General features: G+C 46.2%; 1 protein-coding gene across 1 annotated transcript in view; it reads left to right on the plus strand.

Moving 5' to 3' along the window:
- The window catches only part of akt3b (v-akt murine thymoma viral oncogene homolog 3b), a 25,311-nt gene extending 3,243 nt beyond the window's left edge, over positions 1–22,068 (plus strand). Inside the window, exons 2-13 of the mRNA XM_054734418.2 lie at positions 2,762–2,887; positions 2,967–3,078; positions 7,404–7,548; positions 7,648–7,779; positions 7,906–7,971; positions 8,043–8,111; positions 15,038–15,160; positions 15,289–15,417; positions 17,732–17,946; positions 20,802–20,889; positions 21,045–21,147; positions 21,839–22,068. Coding sequence (XP_054590393.1) covers positions 2,762–2,887; positions 2,967–3,078; positions 7,404–7,548; positions 7,648–7,779; positions 7,906–7,971; positions 8,043–8,111; positions 15,038–15,160; positions 15,289–15,417; positions 17,732–17,946; positions 20,802–20,889; positions 21,045–21,147; positions 21,839–21,924 — 1,394 coding nt within the window. The 3' untranslated portion in view covers positions 21,925–22,068. The remainder of the gene's footprint in view (positions 1–2,761; positions 2,888–2,966; positions 3,079–7,403; positions 7,549–7,647; positions 7,780–7,905; positions 7,972–8,042; positions 8,112–15,037; positions 15,161–15,288; positions 15,418–17,731; positions 17,947–20,801; positions 20,890–21,044; positions 21,148–21,838) is intronic.
- The last annotated feature ends 288 nt before the right edge of the window (positions 22,069–22,356 follow it).

Raw genomic sequence — 22,356 nt, forward strand, 5'->3', positions numbered from 1 at the left:
GAGAGACCAACTCTTATCTGCCCCTGGGAGCCCCGTAATGCATAGCGTCATTTCAACATGGCGGTGTCCGCGACACGATTTATATGCAGGTAGCGGCGCTGCGGCTGCTTTATATAGCGACTCGTTGCATTCTCCCTCAACCCAAATCCTCGGATCACGCATTTTAGCTAAAACGCTAACGTTAGCTTGCCTTGCGTTGACTGTAGAGTTGTGGGTGATGGTCACGCAGATGTGTCATGAGATTTGAAGCGTTGTTGCCTTTCACAGACACTTTTTCTGCACGTGCTGCAAACAGGATAGCCGCCCGTCTTCTATAAACTCCCTCGGCATTCTTAAAATATCTAAAATATGCCTGTCCTTCCGACTTTGTCTTCTTTGAGGGATAATAAATGTCCTGAGCGCTGCCGTCTCCTCCTTTGACCATTATTTCAGCTTTAGCTTCAAGAAAGTTTTGGTTGTAAAGAACAAAGTGCGCATTTGCCGCCGGTGTCAGATGATACGGTGGCTGGTAAGGGTCACTGCGCCTCCACCGCAGCCACAATAATCCACCAAGATAATATAGTTTTTTTTAAAAACAAGATGGTTATTATTATTGTCAACTTTTTTTTTTACCGGGGTTTAGCGCTACACCGGTTACCGTGACAACCCTACCTGATCGGTCAGCTTTGATCTATTTTGAAAACTCCGATCAAAACCGATAGGGGCGCCATCGGCCGATTACGATCAAATGCCGATCCATCGGTGCATCCCTAATATATATATATATATATATTTATGTGTATATGTATATATGTATGTATATGTATATGTATATATGTATATATATATGTGTATATGTACAGTGGGGCAAAAAAGTATTTAGTCAGCCACCGATTGTGCAAGTTCTCCCACTTAAAATGATGACAGAGGTCAGTAATTTACATCATAGGTACACTTCAACTGTGAGAGACAGAATGTGAAAAAAAATCCATGAATTCACATGTCAGGATTTTTAAAGAATTTATTTGTAAATCAGGGTGGAAAATAAGTATTTGGTCACTTCAAACAAGGAAAATCTCTGGCTCTCACAGACCTGTAACGTCTTCTTTAAGAAGCTTTTCTGTCCTCCACTCGTTACCTGTATTAATGGCACCTGTTTGAACTCATTATCTGTATAAAAGACACCTGTCCACAGCCTCAAACAGTCAGACTCCAAACTCCACTATGGCCAAGACCAAAGAGCTTTCGAAGGACACCAGGAAAAGAATTGTAGACCTGCACCAGACTGGGAAGAGTGGATCTACAATAGGCAAGCAGCTTGGTGTGAAAAAATCAACTGTGGGAGCAATTATCAGAAAATGGAAGACATACAAGACCACTGACAATCTCCCTCGATCTGGGGCTCCACGCAAGATCTCATCCCGTGGGGTCAAAATGATCATGAGAACGGTGAGCAAGAATCCCAGAACCACTCGGGGGGACCTGGTGAATGGCCTGCAGAGAGCTGGGACCACAGTAACAAAGGTCACCATCAGTAACACACTACAACGGCAGGGAATCAAATCCTGCAGTGCCAGACGCGTTCCGCTGCTGAAGCCAGTGCATGTCCAGGCCCGTCTGAAGTTTGCCAGAGAGCACATGGATGATACAGCAGAGGATTGGGAGATTGTCATGTGGTCAGATGAAACCAAAGTAGAACTTTTTGGTATAAACTCAACTCGTCGTGTTTGGAGGAGGAAGAATACTGAGTTGCATCCCAAGAACACCATACCTACTGTGAAGCATGGGGGTGGGAACATCATGCTTTGGGGCTGTTTTTCTGCTAAGGGGACAGGACGACTGATCCGTGTTAAGGACAGAATGAATGGGGCCATGTATCGTGAGATTCTGAGCCAAAACCTCCTTCCATCAGTGAGAGCTTTGAAGATGAAACGTGGCTGGGTCTTCCAACACGAAAATGATCCCAAACACACCACCCGGGCAACAAAGGAGTGGCTCCATAAGAAGCATTTGAAAGTTCTGGAGTGGCCTAGCCAGTCTCCAGACCTCAACCCCATAGAAAATCTGTGGAGGGAGTTGAAAGTCCGTGTTGCTCGGCGACAGCCCCAAAACATCACTGCTCTCGAGAAGATCTGCATGGAGGAATGGGCCAAAATACCAGCTGCTGTGTGTGCAAACCTGGTAAAGACCTATAGTAATCGTTTGACCTCTGTTATTGCCAACAAAGGTTATGTTACAAAGTATTGAGTTGAATTTTTGTTATTGACCAAATACTTATTTTCCACCCTGATTTACAAATAAATTCTTTAAAAATCCTGCCATGTGAACTCATGGATTTTTTTTCACATTCTGTCTCTCACAGTTGAAGTGTACCTATGATGTAAATTACTGACCTCTGTCATCATTTTAAGTGGGAGAACTTGCACAATCGGTGGCTGACTAAACACTTTTTTGCCCAACTGTATGAAGACGTTCCGGATGCACTGTAACTTGGCTTCCCTCAGCATCGTGTGCTGTGTGCTCTGGAAACAGCTGTAGAAGGTAGGGGAGAGGAGAACCAAACCAAAAGAGACTGGAGCTGTGAAGACTCAAAACAGGAGAGGCCCTTTACGCAACAGGTCATGTTCTCCGGGCGTGTGTGTGTGCGTGTGTGTGATTGTAACATCCTGTCATGTGATGCTATCGCCATAGCTTATGTCTCAGACCATAATGGCTGAGTTTCTTACCACACATGTAGATGTCAGGAGGTGACCTGTTGACCTGTGTCCCTCCCTCCCTGCAGGTGAGTACATCAAGAACTGGCGACCGCGTTACTTTCTGCTGAAGACAGACGGCTCTTTCATCGGCTACAAGGACAAACCGCAGGATTCAGACCTGGCTTATCCTCTCAACAACTTCTCTGTAGCAAGTATGAGCTGAGCATCCGTCCCAGACACCGTACTCCATCAGCTGTAATCTAACACAGCTTGTCTCTGTGGACCCTACAGAATGCCAGCTGATGAAGACCGAACGGCCCAAACCCAACACCTTCATCATTCGCTGTCTACAGTGGACCACCGTCATCGAGAGGACCTTTCATGTGGACTCTCCTGATGAGAGGTGAGCCTCAGCTGCTTTCTCACGTCACACATATCGATCTGGTTTTATTATATTAACTTAATGCCTTCTAATAGGTATAAATCTATAATAATAACTAGCTCCACCAGCAGTTATCAACAGGTGTCACTCTCCACTCAACTCCAGTTTTATTTAAATAGCAGTTCAAAGACATAAACCTGCCAGTGAAGTGCTGAGCAGACAAACATAACATCAATACAAGAAGCTAAGTCAATAAAACCGAATAACAGTAAAAGACTATCGCCACCCCACAGATCATAAAACACGTCTTCAGCTTTGATTTAAACACAGCTGCAGAGGAGGACTGCCTAACGTGTAATGGAGTCTGGTTCCAGAGTTTTGGTGTTGCCTCGTCTTCAGCGCTGACCTGAGGACCAACAGCAGGTCTTCAGAACAGAGCTCTGATCAACAAGCATCTTATTGTGTTCAATGTGGTTTTCAACTATTTAGTCATTTCCATGTAAACAAACCTAAATGTAGACATTCATAAAAAATGTAACCATCATCCAAATGTTCTCACACCTGTAAGAGTTCAGTGGTCCCTCGCTATAATGCCGTTCACCGCTTCCAGACTCGCAGTTTAGTGTGCTTTGTAACTCATTCGCTGCCGGCCGTTTCCTGATCGGGGCTCACTCCTCACCCCTGCCACATGGACCCAAGGGATAAACCATCAACCCTGCTCAATGGTCAACTTTCCTCGTGGGGTCACACCCATTAGGACAGTGGGAGGGTTAATAAGGTCTAGTACTCCTCGGAGACCTTTCCATATAGCTGCTCAAAAGGGGGACACCCCGTGGAGGCCTGGGGTACTTCCCAGACTGCAAATAACAGTACATCCGGATCATAGTCTTAAGAGTACAGTTGAACCGCTCCACCAGCCCATCAGTCTGCGGGTGGTAGACACTAGTTCACACCGACGTGACCCCTAATAATACATACAGTTCCAGAAGTGTGCGAGACAAGAACATAGTGCCATGTCAGTTAGGATCTCTTTTGGGATCCCATCCCGGAAGATAACCTGAAACAGTGCCCGTGCCACAGTTTTAGCAGCGATGCTACGCAGTGGCACGGCTTCAGGATGCTGAGATGTGTAGTACACTAGTACTAGAGCAAACCGATATCCCCATGCACTTATGGGAATTGGACCGATTATATCCATTCTGAGGACTTCAAACAGGACCTCCATCAACGAGAGAGGCCGCAGCGGCGCCGGCGGGGTGGCCCAAAGATTTACCAATTGGCATTCCGAGTAGGCCGCACACCAACGGTGGATGCCCGGCCAGTAGAAAAGATCCATCACTTGAGAAATAGTTTTTTAATGTCCCAAGTGTCCGGCCATGGTGTTGTAATGAGCCGCCGCCTGGAAAACCAATTCCCAACAGCTTTTAGGCACCAGCAAATGGGTAATTTCTGTGTCTCTTTGGGTGTCACGACTCACCCTTCAAAGTCTTTCCCTAATCAATGCAAAATAGGCATAGGAGAGAGGGGAGTCAGGGCACACCTTATGACCATCAATGGCATTACCTGGTAGAAGGCTGAGTGTAGAGTATCATTACGAGACTGTTCCAGTAGGAAATTCTCAGTGTGTTGAAATGGGGCAACGACTGGAGCTCCTACCGGGCGTCCCGCTGCTCCTCCACCACCTGGAGCAGTGCCGCATAACCTTCCATCACCATTGAACACCCTCCTCACCTTACAACTGACCAATGGTCGTAAATGCATCCCCACACATTGTTCCACCAACCCTTTGAACTCGGGCCAATCAGTACCCAAGATCGGGTGTTGCGACAGGCGGGAGCTAGCCGCAGCCCAAATCGTATGCTTTTGGCCCTTAAAAGTAAATGTCCAGCTGGAGAGCGGGATACTCTTGCACATCACCATGAATGCATTTAATTAACACCCCTGATTCGTTCCCCATAGCCTCAGAATTTCTAAACACTTTAATATTTTTACATCTTTTGTTTTTGTGAAGCTCCTCGTGATTTTTATCTTGAGCGGCGCTTTAAAAATGATACTTTCTTCTTCTTCTTCTTCTTCTTCTTCTTCTTGTTCTTGTTCTTGTTCTTGTTCTTGTTCTTGTTCTTGTGCTGCGAGTATCCCAAATCCACTAGCACATGGTGTGCCCCCCCCCCCCCCCCCAACCTTACATCCACTAGAAAGGAGTCCTTCAGTTTGGTCTGGACTTGTCTGGTCATCTTGGCTACCTGGTCGTCATACGTGGCCGGAGGCCCTGCACTTCCAGCAGTGGGGTGGTGCGGCAACATCCGTCCTGGGACTGGGAACCGGAGGCGGCAGCAACCCACTGCCTGCTGTTGCCTCTGCTGGCCGGTTCCTCTGAGGCGCTGGAGTCAGTTGGTGGGAGGGGGCTTCCCGGAGCTCCGATACTCGGCGAGAGTGTCGAACCGCCAGGTGGTCCTCAGCCAAGGTGATCGCCAGCTAGAGGTCACCGGGCCTGTGGCATTTTACGCTCTCCTCAGTCCCCGGTGGTAGACGCTCCACAAACTGCTCCAACTTGATCTTCTCCACCATAGCTTGCTAGTCGTCCGATGATCCCAGGCAAAGCCAGCGCCCAGCTGCATCTCACAACTGTTTAGCAAAAGCGAAGGGTTGATCTACCTGTCCCATTATGAGCGTGCAGAACTTACGTCAATAGTCCTCAGGCGTACACCCAGCCAGTCCAGCACTGCCCTCTTCAGGTCATTGAAGCCTCGGCCACTTGGTGGGAGCGCCATCGCTGCCACTTATGCCTCCCTGGTTAGCAGTGGGAGAAGCCGGATCCTCCACTCCCTGCTCTGCCACTGGCAGGTGGTGGCGGTGAGCTCGAACACATCCTGGAATGCTTTGGTCATTTGCCAACGTCATCCATTGGAGCGTGATGGCGGGGGTCCCGGTGAGGCCTCTTGACTGGCAGATCTGAACCGGGTGGCCAGATGTTGTAGTATGGCCGTCTGTTGCTCGACTTGGGCCTGCAGCAGCTCCATCTGCCGGAAACACCGCTCATGTGACTCACGATGAAGCTGAGCAATGTCCGCCATCACTTGCCCCAGGGCAGTCACTGGCTGGGCCTGTTGACCGGGGGGGGGGGGGAGTGTGTTTGAGCCTTCCACATTCCGTTACACCAGATGATGTGCATGAGCTCCTCATACGGGCCACCACTGTAGCTATCTCAGCTACCAAAGGGTTGCACGTGCAAATAACACACACACACACACACATTGACAGCCTGGTTTTATTCATACCCTGCGTCAGGCCAGCTTTCCACTGTTGTAGCTTCACTCTTAGGGCAGTTCATCACCGTCTCATCGGATCAATCTCAGCTCCTCCTTCAAAAGTTCTGAAAGCTCCTCGCATACTTTCAGAACCTCTCCTCCTGCGCCTCCTCCGGATGATCCAGCTGTGTCCAGTGACGTTCCCGTGGACACACCCACTTTGTGTTCTGTGTTACGAGGAAAACGGTTTGAACTTTGAGAACGTTTAAAAAATGAAAAGTGTGAAAATGTAAATGCCTGTAAAGTATAAAGTGGATAGCGAGGGGTTTGCAGCCTTAATGTCCCATGCTCTGGGACGAGCCCATCTCCCGGGGAGAGGAGAGCAACCGTGCCAGCAGGAGCACGTTAGTGATCTGTGCTCCGGCGTGTCTAAATACAGGAGGAGGCGCGTGACGATGCCAGACTGGATCACTGAAGTCAGTGTGTGTGTGTGTGTGTGTGTGTGTGTGTGTGTGTGTGTGTGTGTGTGTGTGTGTGTGCGTGCGTGCGTGCGTGCGTGTGCGTGTGCGTGTGCGTGTGTGTGTGTGTGCGTGTGAGATCCCAGTAGTCGCGTACGCTACAAACATCTGTACTAGTAGTAAAAAATGAAGCGGACTACTTTGTGGATTCTGCCTGTTGCGGTTAATCTTAATGAACGAGGGGCCGCTGAACTTGTGAAGGGGTTAGGGTGCATCATCACTCTGAACTCAAACACTTGTGTAACAATAAAGTTTGTTTAGGCAAAAGTAGAAAAACGGACAAATTCAAAAATTCATTACATCTATAAACTTCCTCAAAAATACTAAAATCTAAATATTCACTGATGATGTCATAAAACCTCCCAACTGTTACATGCACCGTTGTCTTAAACATTTTCAAAATAAAACAATGATGGTGGACGCTGCTTGGCATTGAAAAGAGAGTAATATTAAAAACAAGAGACAATGTTTTCTGTGATGTTTATCCATGTGTGGGGTTGTAGGGGCCGCTTTGGCTCGGTCCGACTGTCAGAAGGACAGTTTGGTCTGCTGGTCTGTAGTCCTGTACTGTTGCCTTCAGGGACGAGTGGGCCGAGGCCATCCAGATGGTAGCAGAGTCTCTAGCTAAGCAGGAGGAGGAAGGCATCCTGTGCAGCCCCACGTCTCAGATTGAGAATGTCAACGAGGAGGAGATGGACACCTCCATCAGCCACTACAAACGAAAGGTACCAGTGGGGTGTTAGGGCTGTTTTAGACAGCTGCTGATGGAAAATGTGTTAAATTTGGTAAAACTAATTGCTGTTTCTTTCATGTATTTTACTCAGACAATGAATGACTTTGACTATCTGAAGCTTCTTGGCAAAGGCACCTTTGGAAAGGTAATTCTGGTGAGGGAAAAGGCTAGCGGCACCTACTACGCCATGAAGATCCTGAAGAAAGAAGTCATTATCGCCAAGGTCGGGATTATCAGACTCAGCTTTGACTTGTGTTCAGGTCTTGTTGCTGTTTGTGTAACCAGCAGGTGGCGCTCTGCTGATGCTCCTTTTCTCTAACCAATCACCTCTTTCATCTCATTTCCTCAGGATGAAGTTGCTCACACACTCACAGAAAGCAGGGTATTAAAAAACACGCGGCACCCTTTTCTAACTGTAAGTCTGACTGTAGATTACATCTGGTTGATGCTGTGTGGATCTGTAGTGACCTTCATGTTGTGTCTCAGTCTCTGAAGTACTCATTCCAGACCAAGGATCGACTCTGCTTCGTCATGGAGTACGTCAACGGAGGAGAGGTGAGAGGTCGCTGGGAGGTTTCACTGCTGTTTATGTGTTATTCATGATAGTAATAGCAGTAGTAACAGTAATAGTAACTCATTTTACCAGTAGCCATGTTAAACTCCTAAATCGCTGGAGCTGAGTCTGGGTGTGAACGAGCTGATGTAGCTGGCTGGGCTGCTGATTGGACCATTTTAAAGGTGTTACTGTGATTTGGGTTTCTTTTTCGATCACACATCATCAACATGATGTCCGACGGTGAAATATGTTCCTATGAACCGCAATCTCCACTTATTCGTTCATGCTTTCTACAAAATAATCCCACTAACCAGTCGGGAGAGCTGAAAGGAACTATTGGACTCAGGCTGCAGCGGTCCTGGTCCAGGTCGAACCCAGATGTGGTTCTAAACCAGAGTCATGATGTATCTGCTGACGATGTCTGAGCGTGGGGGGCTGGGGGTGTAATGTAATGTGCGTGAGCTGGGAGCCAGCACTGGGGGGGGGATGACACACATAATATAAATCTGACAGATCTGTTAATGCTTTGAACAAAACAATGTCCTAAACTAACAACTCAGCAGAGCAGGAGGTAAGTCATCAGAAACCACCAAGGCGTGTTCTAATGTAGATGTGCTGCAGGGGCGTCTGTCCTCCGTTTGTTAGCCGTTTAGCTAGCCAAGCAACGATACACGGGAGCTGTCTTGTAGCCTGGCCTTGGTCAAAAATTTCCCAGAATACAGCGTGGTATTTTCAAAAGGATGGCGGATTCTTCTTCTGGCTCCTGGCGGGTGCAGACGCTTTCCTCCTCTCCTCCATATCTTATCCTCAAGGCCTTTGTCTGTCTGTGTGCTGGGTGCACGGCTGCTTCTGCATGTTTCTGGAAACTGAAATACATTTAAATGGACCTGGTCAGCTGGTCTCTCAACGCAATTAATACAATTTTTTCAACAATGAGAACGGGAGAAGGGGCTCCCGGATGTCCCGCCGGGACAGACCCAGTTGGACACATCATGGACTCCTGGAAACAGTGGAACTTGATCTGTCCTTCTCAGCTGTCTGTGGATGACTCTGAAGACGTGTGGATATTCGTGTGTTGGTGTCAGGCTTCCTGCTCATTGGCCTTGGAGGCTACCTGACTTACCGGAAAAGTAACGAGTTGTCGAGGAATACTGGCCTGCTCCCGGAGCTCAGAGATGGTTTGCACCGCGCTGTGAATTCACAGACTCACATAATTGTTCAGATGAATCGTAAGCTTGGAACTTTGGCCGAGATTCATTCTTTGGCACAAAAGATGGATGCCATCAAGGAGAGAGTGGACGAATCGGCACGGATTGGGATAGATTAACGTCCATTATTGGGATTCTGAGAGGTTGAGGACCAACAAACTGTAAGACAGAGAGGAAAATATCAATGGGACTAAAAAAGCTATTTTCTCATTCTGCTTGTTGTGTACCATGGATTTCACATATGATGTCCGTGAACTTTAAATACGCATTGTGATACCTAGAACGTGCTTATTTTCTAACGGGGAAACGCTGTTTTAGGTTTTGTGTGAACATAAGTCCGGGGCCTTGTTTATCAACCGTATTTACGAACAGATCTGTGCGTATATCATGTGTAGGAACTAATTACGCATTGTGTGGTCATTCCAAGATGGCGGCTTTGGCGCATACGGGTGTGGGTCACTCAGGTTCATGTGAGGAGCACCTGATCGCAAAGAATATGGAGTTTAAACGACCACGGTTGAAACCTGAGGTTTATAAGACTAATGATAAAGTTATAGCGGAAGATGAGCTGCTCAACTTTCTAGCGGTGAAAATTAAAACCATGAGTCAATGAGATTGTTTTGCTTGCTGCAAACAGACACTTTGCAATACGATAGAGCTTTCAGACTTACCATTTATTAGCTCAAGCATAAGAAAACATGAAGGCTTCAAAAGTATTAGTATCAGCACCTCTCTGACAGCATGGTGGGAGTATCTTAAAATGACCGAGTCTTCACTAGTACCATGCAGACGCACACCTATCTGGGATAATCCTGACATTTTGCAAAATAATAAAATGATGAACCTTCCGGACTGGAAAAATAAAGGAATCCTATACCTGGAACACATATATGAAGGATTGGACTTCATCCCATTTAATCAAATAGTCTCCCAATCTGGAATGGATAAGAATAGCTTTTTAGAATACCACCAAATTAAATCTGTAGTCAAACAAAAATTTAAGCTCAATAAAATAGAATTACAAACACCACCAAGGGTATTAGACTTTTATAATCTCAACCCCCCAAACTACTGTCTAAAGTATATAAGACACTGTCCAAAATAGATGATAGAATAGTAATCCCTATTGAAAACTGGGAGGTGGATCTATCAGTCAGCTTTGACCAGAACTTCTGGTCCCAAACTTGTTTAAAAACTTTTAAAATGATCAGACACCCCAATTTACAATTAATTCAGTACAAAATTCTACACAGAGTACACTATACAGGTCATCGGATGTTCAAGGTGGGGTTTGTGTCGTCTGACACCTGTACACACTGCACAAACAACATTCCTGACAATTACATTCATGCACTGTGGTCCTGTCCACCTGTCCAGGAATTTTGGGGTAGAGTATGTGAGGATCTGTCAAAGTGTCTGAATGTCATATCCCAACTTCCCCCTCTCTTTGTTTACTGGGAAACTTGGACGATGTCCCGATTGAAACATCTGTGGTTCACGTGGTTCTGACTGCCATATGCATCGCTAAGAAAACTATCCTCTTGAATTGGAAAAATAGAGAAACTCTCTGCATTAACCAGTATAGAAATCTTTTGTTAGATCATATTGCACTTGATATAGCCTCTGCTTCCACTTCAGATCAATCTCTCTGGGCTCCTTTGATCGGTTCCATCACATAGTAGGGTTTTTCTGGGCTCAAATTGAGGCAGAGGTGGTACCATCCTGTCCATGTGCCAGCACATGCATACTATGTGTATTCAACTGCCTCACCTTTTGAACGACAAAATATTTTTTCGTTAAATGTTCTAATCTAAGCTTCTGTTGGAATGGAATAGAATATGCCATTGGACAACATTTCAAGTGAAGCAAAACTGGCTTGCTGCTAAAAAATATGAAATAAAACAACAAAATTATCAGGCTGAAATAACAGACTTTTATCATAAAAGACTCAATATGCATTCAAGTTTATTTATATAGCGCCAAATCACGACGAGCGTAGTCTCAAGGCACTTCACATAATACAATACAGGTCAGTTCATTAAGCCAATCAGAAATAAAGTTTCCTGTATAAGGAACCCAGCAGGTTGCATCAAGGCATCAGATTGGTGTTTAGTTCCTTTTTCCATCTGATATTTATAGTTAAATATTTTATATATTTGACCTACATTTCAGTAACATTTTAGGTTGTATTAATAACACTCATCTTAGTCTAAATAACACATAAGTATATCCAGTAAAATATAATGCATTTCATTAACATGCATGTGTGTTGGAAATGCTAATAACATGTAATTTCTGCTGCTAAATATGTAACGGTGGCATGTCTGTTATGTACGGGTTGGCAATAATCCAGTTTAAATTATGTTCAAAGCTAGAAGCGTTTGTGATTTATATACTACAACGGCTTGCCATACATCCTGCGCCAGCAGTAATGTGACTCGTGTCTGCAGTGGTTCTGGTCCGTAGCGCTGCAGGATGCAGAATAAACTGGATGGTGGGGACTTTTCATCCACTTGTAGAGTTTAGTCTTCTTAGTTTTACCATCATCATCATCATCATCATCATCACCATAAATTTTTCTTACACGTAACTTACTTTTGTTCAATAAAGTTCTGGGGAAAATAGTGATTCAAAGTTGCACCAGTGCTACGTTTACTAATAGACAGGTCAACAAGCAGTAAGGAGTTTGCCCTGTTCGTCTATTCAGACATCTATTCTGCATAACTGCTGCAGTCCTTACTGCATACGTGCACAGTTCTTTAGGTGGGTCACTTTCTCATAACAGACACCTCGCCATCTCAGATAAAGTCCTCCAGCTCCTCTCAGCTGTCCCATTTTGATGGTGCTGACGTTTCATGTCTAATAGCATTTTTGTTTAAAAGTGACGTGAATTCTGTACCATTATCAGATCTGATACATTTGGTATTCCCATAAGGATCAGCAATAAACATCTCCGTAGCTTTTGCAGCATCATTTTTGGCTTTTAGAAAATATACGAACATTGCACCTGAATAGTCGTCAGTAAATGCTAATGCGCATTTAAAACCGTCTTTTGCCCCTGGGTCTGTGGGGCCAGCTAAATCTGTATGCACAAGCTCAAGTGCTTCTTAAGCTTTTATATCAGGCTCCCTGTTGCTTGTCTTAGCAAACCTTCCTTGTATACAGACTTCACAGATGTTATCTGTTTTATTGCTTTCCCCTTTGATTGTCATCCCTCGGGTTACACTCTCTAATTTAAGTAAATCATCATAATTACAGTGCCCAAGTATTTTATGACATGTCTGGATTTCATAACATCCATAACTTTCATCATTATCACTCTCATCAACAGTGTTCAGATAATAGTCACCCGTATTGTTTGATTTCAAACCTGGTACTGTCCTTGTGAATCAGCTGGCTGTTCTCCTACTTGAAGTGGACCTCAGCACCGTTGGTGGTCGCAGCCTTGACATGTCCTGTGGAAATGTTGGGATGCAGAGCGCCCTCTGTAGCATCGATGACACAAGGCGACCCTTGCTGTCTCGTAGGTTGACCACAGCTTCACCTCTCTTGAGTGCGATGCCACTTGTTCTCTTTCCATCAGTGAGCTCCATAAAGTGCTTCTCAGGCTGGAAGGTGTCATCCAAACATCTGAATTTCTTTAAGTCAGTGATGATGTGGGATGTGGCCCCGGTATCAACCATCAGACCTCTCTCCTTAAAACCACGTTCAAGGCAGTCGCTTATCTTGAAAACAAGTGAATGTCTTTCTTCGTCAGCTACGTGTTGTTATTGCCACTAAATGCACTATGATTTATTATCATGTGATTGTTCAGTTAAACAATGCTGATTGAATATTTCTTCATGCTGACGCAGTGATAGCTTGCTCCTGTTGTATTGTTGTGTCCCATTTTTTTCTCTTCTTTCTCTTTCTGCACGTCTAGAAGCAGACTCTTATTCAGACTCTTATTCAGACTCTTATTCATGATTGTTTATTTTTGTGGATGCTCAGGTTAAACTGCTGCTAAAAAAATCTCTTCCTCCAAATCATGTGGAGAACTACCGACCTATCTCTCTCCTCCCTTTTCTGTCCGAAATGATTGAAAGGGTGGATTTCAAGCAGATCACAGAATACCTCTCACAAAACTGTCTGCTTGACCCTTACCAGTCTGGGTTCAAACAGGGCCACTCCACTGAAACTGCTCTGTTAGCAGTGACGGAATCCTTAAAAAAAGCTAGAGCAACTGCCAAATCCTCAGTGCTTATCCTCCTCGACTTATCGGCTGCATGTGACACTGTCAACCAAGGCTTCCTTTTGTCCACTCTCTCTAGCATGGGCATCACAGAGAAAGCACACGCCTGGTTTGAATCGTACCTCACAGGACCTCATTCAGTGTATCTTGGCTTGGACAATCTTCTACCGTGCACCATCTTGCCACAGGAGTCCCCCAGGGCTCTGTACTAGGACCTCTTCTCTTTGCCATATTCACCACCTCACTGGGTGAGCTCATTCGATCACATGGCTTCTCCTACCACTGCTATGCAGATGACACCCAGCTCTATCTGTCATTTCCACCGGACGGCCACACTGTCTCAGCACAAATATCAAACTGTCTCTCTGACATATCAAAATGGATGAAATCCCACCATCTCCAACTCAACCTCTCTTAAACTGAACTACTTGTCATCCCAGCAAAACCATCCATACAGCACAATATCTCAATCCAAAATGACTTCTTATCTCTGGCTCCTTCAAAGGCAGTTCGAAATCTGGGTGTTGTGATTGATGAACACCTGACCTTTAAAGATCATGTTGCCTCTGTTGCTCGTTCATGCCGCTTTGCGCTGTATAACATACGAAAGATCAGACCATACCTAACACAACATGCCACCCAGCTCCTGGTGCAATCTACTGTCATCTCCCGCCTCCATTACTGCAACGCCCTTCTAACTGGTCTTCCAGGCTGTACTGGGAGACCTCTTCATATGGTCCAGAATGCAGCGGCGCGTCTGGTCTTCAATCAGCCTAAAAGAGCACACGTCACCCCTCTGTTCATTGAGATCCACTGGCTACCGCTAGCAGCACGCATCAAATTCAAATAGCTAACACTAGCATACAAAGTCCGAGATGGTACGGCTCCCATCTACCTGAATCCTCTTGCAAAGGCTTACGTCTCGGCCCGGCCGCTCCGGTCATCACAGGATGGTCTGCTAGCAGTGCCTACACCACGCTCAGGACAATCCAGACTCTTCTCATGCATCGTTCCACAAATGTGGAATGACCTTCCAAGCACTACCAGAACAGGAGCTTCCTCTTCAATTTTCAAGAAACTCCTGAAGACCCTGCTCTTCAGAGAGCATCTTCTAAACTAGCACCCTCCCTGCACCCGTCCCCCCTCCCTACTGTTCACTCCTTGTTCCCTCCTCTCCATGACTGATGTCACGTTGTTGTTGTTGTTGTTGTTGTTGTTGTTAGCCTCAAGGGCAACATGCCAATTATCACTTGTAAGTGACAAAAGCGTCTGCTAAATACATAAACATATATATTAGATTCATTACACACAACTGAAGTAGTTCAAGCCTTGGGGGGGGGCAGCTAGTTTCCCTCTGGGGTTCCCACCTTTTTCTCCCTTGAGCCGTTTCCATGTGTGGTCATAATGAAGTGGGCTGTAAGCTCAGCTCTGCCCTACTCCAGGTGTGTTTGGGTGAAACCTGACTGATCTTTTCTCTTTTCTGCAGCTATTTTTCCACTTGTCCAGGGAGAGAGTCTTTTCTGAAGACCGTACCCGTTTCTATGGTGCTGAGATCGTTTCTGCTTTAGACTACCTACATTCTGCCAAGATCGTCTACCGGGATCTAAAGGTACGTGTTCTCTATGCCTCAGCATCGTTCGCCTATGCTGGGGTTGTAGAACGAGCTGACCGAGCATCAGACTGTCAAAGTAAGGGTAACCTTGTTTTTGTCGTCCCCCCCTCCACCACCACCACCAGCTTGAGAACCTAATGTTGGACAAAGATGGCCACATCAAGATCACAGACTTTGGTCTGTGTAAGGAGGGCATCACCGACACGGCCACCATGAAGACGTTCTGTGGAACACCTGAATACCTGGCTCCTGAGGTCAGCACCCACTAGATCCTCATACACCTTAGGGCTAATGAATCCATATCCATTTAGTTTCAGTCAAACTCGTTTCAGCTCCTTTATACAGCACCAGTTCATAACACAAGTCCTCTAAGTGCTGAATGAATTAGGAAATACCATAAAAAGACTTTTGGTGTCTGGCTCTTAAAAGTTGTGCTGAAACAAATACTAAAGAAGATCATTTTAGGTGATTCAAAGCTACGTTACATTTGCACACCACAGCCTGCACACATCATACTGGTGAACAACGTGGTTATCTTGGTGTTATGGAGGAAAGTAGAGAAACCAGCAACGGCAAAAAGTCTCCAAGGATCAATCCATGACCGGGTGGGCAAATTCTAAAGCTAACAGGTTGCATGTTCACAATCAGATGGAGGCTGGAACAAAACATGTAGATGGTGGGGGGCTAGCTGAGATTGTTGCTGCCCGTCCCAGCCTTACCACAGCAGGATTATGGCAGGCCGTTGTAGCATATAATTATTGCCATCATGTGCATAATGAAGAAGAAGAAGAAAGTATCATTTCTATAGCGCCTCTCAAGATGAAAATCACGAGGCGCTTAATGGACTAGATCCGCCACCATTCCATTGTTACCAGTAGAAATGAAATATTAGCATCACCAGTAGCTAACATGTTAAAGTCTACTCATCATCTGTGGCTATATGTACATGTTACTGTAAACGCAGTGTGTGATATTAATAAGGCTTAACGTTTTACTGAAATAAGGTGAAATATGTACAATAGAACATTAAGGAACTGTAAAGGCTACAGGTAGACGACTAGAAAAGATGCCTTTATTGGCCCTCAGTGGGGAAGCTTGGTGTCACAGCAGCAATGAGATTCATCACAGGAGCAGAGAAGGAGAGTAAACAGTAAACAACAAGAACACAGAAAACGTTCAGAAATGCTGAATAAATATTAGGGTCGTCACGGTGTGAAGATGGAACCTCACGGTTATTGTGACCAAAATTACCACAGTTTTCAGTATTATCGCAGTATTTTTTTAAACGTGTTACATTTTCACACAATTAAATAAACCCTGTATGTCAGGAAATATTGTCCTCAGTAATGTGTTATTTTGTAATTATGTTGTTTATTTGTTTACATTTTCCCCCTTTAGTCTTTAAAATACCAATATTTGCCCATAACTTCTTATTTTGTCTGTTTGATGTCATCATTTTAAAAATATTAGATCAGATGATACTCAGTACTCAAGTAGACTTCTAATCAGATACTTTTTTACCCTTACTTGAGTAATAAACCCTATATCAGGAAAATATTGTCCTCGGTTTGTGTCCTTCCAGTGAGCTTTGCAGATTTGGGAAAATGTCATCAGGCAGTAATCATTGTTAAATTCATAATTATTCTCGGAGAGAGACCAACTCTTATCGGCCCCTGGGAGCCCCGTAATGCATAGCGTCATTTCAACATGGCGGTGTCCACGACACGGTTTATATGCAGGTAGCGGCGCTGCGGCTGCTTTATATAGCGACTCGTTGCATTCTCCCTCAACCCAAATCCTCGGATCACGCATTTTAGCTAAAGCGCTAACGTTAGCTTGCCTTGCGTTGACTGTAGAGTTGTGGGTGATGGTCACGCAGATGTGTCATGAGATTTGAAGCGTTGTTGCCTTTCACAGACACTTTTTCTGCACGTGCTGCAAGCAGGATAGCCGTCTTCTATCAACTGTCCCTCGGCATTCTTCACATATCCAAAAGATGCCCGTACTTCCCACTTTGTCTTCTTTGAGGGATAATAAATGTCCTCCTGAGAGCTGCCGTCTCCTCCTTTGGCCGTTATTTCAGCTTTAGCTTCAAGAAAGTTTTGGTTGTAAACAGCAAAGTGCGCATGTGCCGCCGGCAACTTCAGCAGATGATACGGTGGCTGGTAAGGGTCACCGCGCCTACACCGCAGCCACGGTAGTCCACCGAGATTTTTTTTTTAAAAAAATAAGATGGTTATTATTATTGTCAACTTTTTTACCGGGGTTTACCGCTACACCGGTTACCGTGACAACCCTAATATATACACATTTTAAGGAATATAAAGAGTAAAAAAAAGACATAAGTAACAACTGATGTGTTTTATTTATAATGTACTTGCTCGTGTGTAATTGGGTCCTACCAGATTCAGTGTTCAGCCACACACATCTGTATATAAAGGAAAAGGTGCACATGTACCTCACTTCTGGATAAATATAGAGTTTGGCCCGAAACTTGGTCCCAGTTTTTCATTTGGGCCCAGTGTGAACCTGACACCACTGCGCTACGTGATTTGTTCTCTCTCTCAGGTTCTGGAAGACAACGACTACGGGCGGGCAGTGGACTGGTGGGGCTTGGGTGTGGTCACATATGAGATGATGTGTGGCCGCCTCCCCTTCTACAACCAGGATCATGAAAAGCTGTTTGAGCTCATCCTGATGGAAGAGATCAAGTTCCCACGAACGCTTTCAGCAGACGCCAAGTCGCTGCTGTCAGGACTGCTGATCAAAGACCCCAACAAACGGTACACACACACACACACACACACACACACACACACACACACACACACACACACACACACACGTATTTAATTGCTTGAATGGACCCTCCCTTGAATTCCATTCATTTTAGTGACTCCCCTAACAGATGCTGTTCATTCCTGATCCTAACATAAACGTTAACTCACACCAGACTTCTGAAACCACGTCTTAGGGTGCCTAGCGGTGTGTGGACCAGCCAGATGTCTCCACAATGTGGAAATGTTACCCTCCATGGTCATGGGAAATGTCTGTTCTCTCAGTAAGATTGATGAGCTGACAGCACTGACCAGGCTGCAGCAGGACTACAGCAGGGTTATGTTGTTTCTATTGGTGGTCACAAATCAGAGCTGATCACCATCACATGTGGGGTCCCCCAAGGCTCAGTTCTTGGACCACTGCTCTTCAATATCTACATGCTCCCCGTGGGTCAGATCATGCTTAATATTAAGAGGAAAGAAGAAGAAAGCTTTTATGGCTGGAGACAAGAGAAGCACAGACGGGTCCAGAAGGAGCTCAAATATTAGATCAGACGGGCTAAAGACGGCTACAGGAAGAAGCTGGAGAAACAGCTGGGGCAGGACGATGCTGGAGGAGCATGGAGAGGCCTCAGGAACATCACAGGTCACAGTGGGAGGAGTGGTGCAGCGAGACTGCTGAAGGGTATCAGAACTGGGCCGACGAGCTTAACCTGTTTTTTTAACAGATTAGACTCCACCCTCCACTGCTGCAACAGGTACCACCAACACCTACCTGCCCCCAACCACACTGAGCCAGCCAACCACATCACACCTCCAAATTCCACACCATGCATCAGCCTCTCCCCCCTCCACTAACCCCCATCAGCACCACACCCTCCCTCACTCCCCTCTCAGTTACATCGGACCAGGTGAGGACAGAACTGAGGCGGCTTAAGAGCAGAGCAGCAGCAGGTCCTGACGGGATCAGTCCCAGACTGTGCTGGCCAGATTTGTGAAGCGGTCACGCACATGTTCAACCTGAGCCGTCAGCTGGAGCAGGTCCCCATCCTGTGGAAGTCCTCCTGTGTGGTTCCAGTTCCCGAAACATCACATCCCAGGGAACCAGACCACTACAGACCTGTCGCCTTGACCTCCCATCTGATGAAGACTATGCAGACTCATCCTCACCCACCTACATTCAGTGGTGACCCCGGAAATAGACCCACTGCAATCTGCATATAAACCAAACATGGGGGTAGAGAACACGCTCATCCACCTGCAGCACCGGGCTCTGACTCACCTCGAGATGTAAAAGAGCACTGTGAGAATCACGTTCTTCAATTTCTCAAGTGCCTTCAACACTGTCCAACCGTGTCTACTGCAGCAGAAGATGAGGAATGCAGGAGTGGACGAACATCTGACTGCATACACCATCAACTACCTCACCAACGGGCCACAGCACGTGAGGCTGCACAACTACATCTGAGGTAGTTGTGTGCAGTACTGGAGCTCCACAGGGCACGGTGCTCTCACGCTTTCTCTTCACCTTCTACACCTCAGTCTTCACCTACAACACCAGCAGCTGTCACCTCCAGAAGTTCTCTGGTGACTCGGCCATTGTCGGCTGTGTGTCTGGGGGAATGACCTGGAGTACAGGTCAGTCATCATGGACTTTGTGGACTGGTGTGAGTTTAACCACCTCCACTTGAACACCAGTAAGACAAAGAAAATGGTGACTGACTTCCAGAGAAACACTCCATCTCACTCACCAGTAAACATCCAGGGAGCAGACATTGAGGAGGTGGATACCTTTAAGTACCTGGGTCTTCACCTCAACAGCAAACTGAACTGGTCCAACAACACAGATGCTGTACACGAAGGACCAAAGCTGCCTCCACCTCCTGAGGAGGCTGAGATCCTTCGGAGTTAATTCTGCTGCTAAAATCCTTCCATCACTCTGTGGTTGGCTCTGTTATCCACTCTGATGGTCTGTTGGGGTGCAGACAGCTCTGACCGAGACAGGAAGAGACTGAACAAGCTAGTTCACAAAGCTAGCTCGGTTCTGAGCCGCCCACTGGATTCAGCTGAGGAGACGTGTGAAAGGAGGATGCTGGGGAAGATGACCTCCATCTTAAGCACCCTCCCACCCACTGCTTCCCACTGAGGAGACCATGGGCAGCTCCTCCAGAGGCAGACTGAGACGTCCCAGATGTAAAACAGAACGCTACCGTAGGTCATTTATCCCCTCTGCAGTACGAGTGTAGACCTCCTCAGTTTAACTGGTACTGGCGTTATCCTGGTACACAATACCACCAATGCAGTACTCAGTATGTGTTCAGTACTAGTGTAGTACCAGATGTACATAGTATGTGTGTGTCTCTTACAGCATGCTGCATAGTGTTGGAACTGCCTATGTGTACATACATGTACCTTTGTTAGGGTTAGGGTTAACCTTTCTCTTCTGGTTATTCTCTTAAGTGTTGGTGCTGCTGTAACAAGTGATACTGTGGGATGAATAACGTCGATTCTATTCTGTTCTATTCTGTTCTATTCTATTCTATTCTAAATGTCCAGAAGTTACTGGTTAAAGTCAAAATGTGTCCACTTAAACATATAAAGACAAGTATACACACACACACACATTAGCTTGTTTTCTGGTCGCAGCAAACTAAAGAAAAGTGATGTCCTGAGGTGACCTCCATGGTCCTGCTCTTGAGGAGAAAGCCCCCCCCCCGTCCCAGAAGGGGGAAGCTGCAGCTTCAGGGCAGAAACTCGTTTCTCCTGAGGAGCTATTTAAGGATCAGAAGCAGGTGCCAGTGATGGAGACTTTACTTCATGTCGGACTCAAACATCTTCCTCCTCCCTCTGTCTGGTGACAGGCTGGGCGGCGGACCGGATGACGCGAAGGAGATCATGCGACACAGTTTCTTTGGCAGTGTGGACTGGCAGGATGTCTACGACAAGAAGGTGAGAGCAGGGTTCCTCTGGCAGCTGTCAGAGGTGTTTGGTATCGGTTACCTTACTCATCTGGAGCCGTCTGGCTGGGATGAAGTCCCATCTAATTTGCTGCTGTTGGTGAGTTTCTGGGTCATAAACGTAGAAAACCTGCCTGTGTGTTCCAGTTGGTCCCGCCCTTCCAGCCCCAGGTGAGCTCAGAGACGGACACGCGCTACTTTGATGAAGAGTTCACAGCACAGACCATCACCATCACCCCGCCAGAGAAATGTGAGCCTGTCTGTAAATGCTCTTGTGGTTGTTGGTGTCCTAGAGAACTGTTCCCTCCTAACCTGTCACAGGTTCCTGTTCCACATGACTGATAGGCTAACAGCTAGGCTGAGGCTATGCTTATTACACAGCTCACCTCTTAAGTGTTACGTCAGCGTTGTAGCTGGTTCCATAGTTTTGTGATTGTGTGAGACCAGCTGTGGTACCGGCAGCCTCTGGTACCAAACACCACCTTGTAAACGGCCTTGGTCAACTAGCTGTTAGCTTATCAGTCCAATCAGATCTAAAGTCTCTTCCATCAGACTGTGGGGACACAGACAGGTGAGATAGTCCCAGTGAGTCGTGGAGGATGGCTGCTTATACTGAGCCAGGATTCTCTGGAGGTTTCTTCCTGCTAAACAGGAGTTTTCCTCTCCACTGTCGCTGCATGCATGCTTAGTATGAGGATTGCTGTAGAGACTCTGACACTAGTCAGTGACTCGATGCGACCTGCTGGGTTCCTTATATAGGAAACTTGTTACTGATTGGCCTAATGACCTGACCTGTGCTGTTTACTGTGTGCAGGTCCTTGAGACGACTCGAATATAGACATAAACGGAACTGAGTCACGACACAAAGACGTGCAGCTGCAGCAGGACGTCACATGACCTTTTTCTAGGGCACGTTAACGTTTGCCTCTGATGTCTTTCAGACGACGAGGATGGGGTCGATGCAGCGGACAATGAGCGAAGGCCTCATTTTCCCCAGTTCTCCTACTCTGCCAGCGGGCGGGAATGAGCCCTCCGGCCCAGCCTGGCCATACCGTCCCATCGTCGGCCATTTTGAGGAAAACTCGTAGCCATTCTAGGAAAAGAAGTACCAGTCTCCCCTCTTTCTCTTCTGTCTGCAGATGGGAAGAAGTCTTAAGGGACTTTAAAAGAGGTTTTTGCACAGTGGGACAGATTCAAGCCGGTCTCCCCACACTAAAAAATCCCAGATTTTCAGCTCCATGTCCTGCAGAAGGCAACGTTCTTGTTATTTATTTGGTCTTTCATCAGTATTAAGTGGTCGGCCCAGGATGTGTTCATCTGTTCTCATCAGTTCTGCCCTTTTCTCCTTTAGTTTGGACTTGTTGCACTTGGTTTGGAATGGCCTTTCTAGGGAACAAAAACCAAAAATGTTGCCTTACGTGTGCAGATGTTTGGGTCGGGTCAGGACGGGTGCATGTCC

This window comes from Nothobranchius furzeri, chromosome 7 (genome assembly GCF_043380555.1).
Source record: "Nothobranchius furzeri strain GRZ-AD chromosome 7, NfurGRZ-RIMD1, whole genome shotgun sequence".
NCBI classification, from domain to species: Eukaryota; Metazoa; Chordata; class Actinopteri; order Cyprinodontiformes; family Nothobranchiidae; genus Nothobranchius; species Nothobranchius furzeri.